Below are 1459 nucleotides of genomic sequence, written 5' to 3' on the forward strand. Positions count from 1 at the left end.
AAGCGGAAATGCTTTGCTGTCAAAAAATATTTTCATTCTTAATAAGGCTATATAGTTGAGTATTTATTAAGGAAGTCCCTTTTGCTTTATTATTAGTTTTGGCTCTGAAAGCACTGTAATAAGACTGAAAAATTCTGTGTGCAGGACTAACTTAACAAGGAGTGTGCAGCAGTGATGTGATCTTGCAAATACAGGTTGTTGGTGTGGGTTTTTTTGTTATGGGTTGTTTTTTTTTCAAAACATGTCTCTCTTTCCTGTAGGCTATTATTTTGGTCTTCAGATGGTACAGTTTCCAGCATACACCGAGTGTCCCTCAGTGGGAGTGATGTGAGAAATATTTTAAGAACCACAGAAAAAATAAAGGCCATCTCATTAGATTTGGTTGACACAAGGGTCTACTGGATCCAACATGACCATGGGAAAGAGATTTCCCGTATTGGGTCATGCAACTATGATGGAGGAGCTGTTCATTTGTTCAAAAATTCTGTCCGGTGAGTTTTCCTGAGCTTATTAGTAATAAACCACTCATTTCTCAGGGATGCAGTTAAGGTCCCTGCCTCATTCTCTCTTTATTTTGTCAGTTTGTGACACAATGAGGAGTATAAAACGTAGTGCAAATGGCCTGTAACTGTAAATCTACTGATAGGAAAATGAAAAAAGGGTCACTATTGTATGGATAATACTACCACTCAGTACTTGCCATCTTCCAACCTTTTAGCAAATGATAACTACTTAATCCTTAGAAATCCTCTTCGAGTGTTTGTTAGTGGTCTTTCTCTGCAGATAGAGAAGATGAAAACAGAGATTAAATGGTTTGTCCAAGGTCACAGTGGGTGAGCCCAGGTGCCTGAGCTGTGCTCAAGAGACTGAGCTAGATCAAGTATTTCCTATCCTTCTCTAAGCCTGTTGTACTCCTCAGCTGCGGTGCAGGGAGGTTGGGGCCTGTGCTAAGGCTCTCCAACAAACATCAGCAAGTGTGGTGAAAACTGTCCTACACAACAAACTTGTTCCCCTCTGCTCCCTGGTGCTAGCACTAAGCATGGCTGATGGGACTGTTGGACCCATGTGCTTTTGGGTCTCTTAATATTTCGCCTTCATGCTTTGCAGTGATATAGATGCTCCACAGCGGGTGTGTTTTCAGTGACGTACTCAGGAAGAGGTTACTCTATATCTCTGCACTTTCTGTCAGCGTGGCTGGGTTGGCATGTGCTTCATAGGGACTGCCAACTGCAAAATGATAAAAATAGATGGTTACACTGGCTTTTGGATTTGAATATGCAGCACACCATTTGCACATGATGAATATAGAACTGGTTTCTACCAACATCGCCAGTTGTCACACTGGATTTTTCCTTAACATTTTCCTCTTTATCCCTCAAGTTGGCTAGTGTTCACCAACACATCACCATTTCCCTTTGAGCCTGGATGATGTGGATTATTTAAAACTGGGCCCTTTCAT

General features: G+C 41.4%; 1 protein-coding gene across 1 annotated transcript in view; it reads left to right on the forward strand.

Annotated features, from left to right (window-relative positions):
- Window positions 1–260: 260 nt before the first annotated feature.
- EGF (epidermal growth factor) overlaps window positions 261–1459 on the forward strand; it is a gene marked incomplete at both ends in the record, with an annotated part of 32095 nt that continues 30896 nt past the window's right edge. The window contains one exon of the mRNA XM_009869654.1: window positions 261–491. Within this exon, the coding sequence (XP_009867956.1) occupies window positions 261–491 (231 nt within the window). The remainder of the gene's footprint in view (window positions 492–1459) is intronic.

Source organism: Apaloderma vittatum, unplaced genomic scaffold (genome assembly GCF_000703405.1).
Source record: "Apaloderma vittatum isolate BGI_N311 unplaced genomic scaffold, ASM70340v1 scaffold19615, whole genome shotgun sequence".
NCBI lineage: Eukaryota > Metazoa > Chordata > Aves > Trogoniformes > Trogonidae > Apaloderma > Apaloderma vittatum.